General features: G+C 39.8%; 1 protein-coding gene across 1 annotated transcript; it reads right to left on the minus strand.

Annotated features, from left to right (window-relative positions):
• Positions 1-3000: 3000 nt before the first annotated feature.
• LOC127226186 (40S ribosomal protein S23-like) lies at positions 3001-3515 on the minus strand. The gene has a single exon (XM_051190109.1). It carries the CDS (start codon positions 3487-3489, stop codon positions 3058-3060), a length of 432 nt encoding a protein of 143 aa, XP_051046066.1. The 5' UTR covers positions 3490-3515; the 3' UTR covers positions 3001-3057.
• Between the last annotated feature and the right edge of the window lie 300 nt (positions 3516-3815).

The following is a 3815-nucleotide window of genomic DNA, read 5'->3' on the forward strand; positions in this document are numbered from 1 at the left end:
CTACTTCTCTCTCCATTCGCTGCCCCCCCCCCCACTTCCCCTGTGCTCTGGGGAACTTGTCCATTCCCGGATCTGTGAGGGACTTTATATGAATCTGTTAGAATACACCTTGTATCCTACTTCCTCTGGTGGTGTGAATTATAGGCTGGTGATCCTTTGATCTAGGTCTAAAATCCATATATGAGTGAGTACATACTATGTTCCTCTTTTTGTGACTGGGTTACCTCATTCAGGATGGTCTCTTCAAGTGCCATCCACTTGCCTGCGAATTTCAAGATACCATTATTATTTTTTTTTTTTTGCCGAGTAGTATTCCATTGTGTAGATGTGCCACATGTTCATTATCCATTCTTCAATTGAGGGGCATCTAGGTTGCTTCCAGGTTCTTGCTATTACAAATAGTGCTGCTATGAACATAGTTGAACAGATGTCTTTGTTGCATGGATGTGGATCATTTGGGTATATGCCTAAGAGGGGGATGGCAGGGTCCTGTGGTAAACTAATTCCCATTTTCCTGAGGAACCGCTATACTGATCTCCAAAATGGCTGTATGAGTTTGCACTCCAACCAGAAGTGGAGGAGTGTTCCCTTTCCCCACATCCTCTCTAGCATGAGTCATCATTGGTGTTTCTAATTTTAGCCATTCTGGCAGGAGTAAGGTGGTATCTCACAGTTGTTTTGATTTGCATTTCCCTTTCTTAATTGTCTTTCAGCCTTTTTGATTTCCTCTATTGAGAATTCTTTCTTCAGTTCTGTACCCCATTTTTTAATAGGGTTATTTGGTGTTTTGTTGACTAGTTTCTTGAATTCTTTGTATATTTTGAAGATCAGCCCTTTGTCAGATATAGGATTGGTGAAAATCTTTCCCAGTCTGTGGGCTGCCGTTTGGTCTTGTCCACTGTGTCCTTTGCCTTATAGAAGCTTCTAAGTTTGAAGAGGTCCCATTTATTAATTGTTTCTCTCAGTGTCTGTGCCCCTGGAGTTATGTTCAGTAAGTGGTCTTCTATACCAATTTGTTCAAGGGTCCCTCCTACTTTCTTTTCTAAGAGATTCAATGTGGCTGGATTGATGTTGATGTCTTTGATCTATTTGGACTTGAGTTTTGTGCATGGCGACAGACATGGTTCTATCTGCAGTCTTATACATACCCTCATCCAATTGTTCCAGCACCATTTGTTGAAGATGCTGTCTTTGCCCCATTTGTGTAATTTTAGCTGTTTTGTCGAAAATCAGGTGTTCATAGGTGTGTGGGTTAATATCAGGATTTTCAATTCGATTCCATTGGTCTACCTGACTATTTTTTGTGGCAATACCAGGCTGTTTGCAGAACTATAGCTCAGTAGTAGAGCTTAAAGTCAGGAATGGTGATGCCTCCTGAAGTTCTTTTATTGTATAGGGTTGTTTTCGCTATCCTGGGTCTTTTGTTTTTCCATATGAAGTTGGTTATTATCCTTTCAAGGTCAGTAAAGAATTGTGGTGGGATTTTAATGGGGATTGCATTGAATCTGTAGATTGCTTTTGGCAAGATTTCCATTTTTACTATGTTTATCCTACCTATCCAAGAGCATGGGAGATCTTTCCATTTTCTGGTATCTTCTTTAATTTCCTTCTTTAGAGCCACAAAGTTCTTATTATATAGGCCTTTTACTTGTTTGGTAAGCATTACACCAAGATACTTTATGTTGCTTGTGGCTATTGTAAAGTGTGATGTTTCTCTGATTTCTTTCTCTCCCTCTTTGTTGTATGGAAAAAGTAGGGCTCCTAATTTTGATGAGTTTATCTTGTATCCTGCTAGTTTGCGGAAGGTGTTTGTTAGCTGTGGGAGTTCCCTGGTAGAGTTGGGTTGCTTATGTAAAATATCATATCATCTGCAAATAGAGACAGTTTGACTCCTTCCATTCCAATTTGGATCCCCTTGATCTCCTTTTGTAGTCTTATAGCATTAGCTAGAACTTCTAGTACGATGTTGAAGAGATATGGAGAGAGAGGGCAGCCTTGTCTTGTTCCTGATTTTAGAAGAACTGGCTTAAGTTTCTCTCCATTCAGTTTGATGTTGGCAGTTGGTTGGCTGTATATTGCTCTTATTATGTTTAGATATGTTCCTGTTATCCCTGACCTCTCCAAGACCTTTATCATGAAAGGGTGTTGAATTTTTCGAAGGTTTTTTCCGCATCTAGGGAGATAATCATATGGTTTTTCTTTTTCTGTTTGTTTATATGGTGGATCAGGTTGATACATTTTTGCATGTTAAACCCATCCCTGTAATTTAGGGATGAAGCCTACTTGGTCATGGTGGATGTTTTCTCTGATGTATTCTTGAATTTGGTTTGCCAGTATTTTATTGAGTATTTTTGTATCAGTGTTTATCAGGGATATTGTTCTGTAGTTTTCTTTCTAGTTGTGTCTTTGTGTGGCTTGGGTACCAAGGTTATTGTGGCCTCATTAAAAATTGTTTGGCAGTGAATCTAGTGTTTCTATTTTGTGGAACAGTTTGAGGAGTAGTGGTATTAGTTCTTCCTTGAATGTCTGCACTGAATCCATCTGGCCCTGGACTTTTTTTGGTTGGAAGGCTTTGGATGACTGCTTCTATTTGATTGTGGGTTTTAGGTCTATTTAAGTTGTTTGTCTGTTCTTGATTTAATTTTGGTGATAGTTATCCAGAAATTTGTCCATTTCCTTTGAATTTTCAATTTTTTGTGGAATACAGATTTTCAAAGTATGACCTAAAAATTGTCTGGATGTGTCCATTGTTATGTTCCCCTTTTTGTTTCTGATTTTGTTAATTTGCATCTTCTCTCTCTGCTTTTTCGTTAATTTGGATAAAGGTTTGTCTATCTTGTTGATTTTCTCAAAAAACCAACTCTTCGTTGAATTGATTTTTTTGTATTGTTTTCCTGGTTTCTATTTTGTTGATTTCAGCCCTCAAGTTGATTATTTCTTGGCATCTACTCCTACAGGGTGAGTTCGCGTCTCTCTGTTCTAAGGCTTTCAGTTGTGCTGTTTTTTTTTTTTTTTTCAGAATATGAAAATTTATTACTGTGTTTCAACTGTCAAAATTTAGGATCTTGGTCTCTCCTTCTTGCCTTTGTACAGGGCCAAAAGGGACACATTGGCTACTTTAACAACCTTAAAGCGGACTCCAGGAATATCACCTACAGCATGGCCTTTTCGACCAAACCCAGCAACCAGAACTTCATCGTTTTCCTCAATGAAGTTCAAGCAGCCATCATTGGGCATGAAAGCTGTGATCTTCTTGCCATTCTTGATGAGCTGCACCCTGACACACTTCTGGATAGCAGAATTTGGCTGTTTGGCTTCAACCCCTACTTTTTCCAGCACAATCCCTTTTGCATGAGAGGCACCTCTGAAAGGGTTGGCCTTCAGGGCTGTGCCCAAATGGGCTTTCTTGTTTTGTTTGTCATGCCACTTCTGGTCCCGTCGGTGGCTGCAGAGCTTCCTGGCAGTACGGAGACCACGGCACTTGCCCATCTTGCCGGCGCCACGGGCCCGAGAGAAAGAGACCAGTTGTGCTGTTAATTCTCTTATGTGACTATCCTCTGTTTTCTTCATATGGGCACTTATTGCAATGAACTTCCCTCGTAGCACTGTTTTCAAGGTTTCCCATAAGTTCGGGTATGTTGTGTCCTCATTCTCGTTCAGCTGGGCTTCCTCACTTTACTCTATGCCTATTATTCTTAGGTTTGGCCTTTTCACTGTGTCCCACATTTCCTGGATATTTTATGTTAAGGATTTGTTGGATTTATGATTTTCTTTGGTCGGTGAATCTATTTCTTCTCGTTTATCTTCTGTTGGTT

Source organism: Phodopus roborovskii, unplaced genomic scaffold (assembly GCF_943737965.1).
Source record: "Phodopus roborovskii unplaced genomic scaffold, PHOROB, whole genome shotgun sequence".
NCBI classification, from domain to species: Eukaryota; Metazoa; Chordata; class Mammalia; order Rodentia; family Cricetidae; genus Phodopus; species Phodopus roborovskii.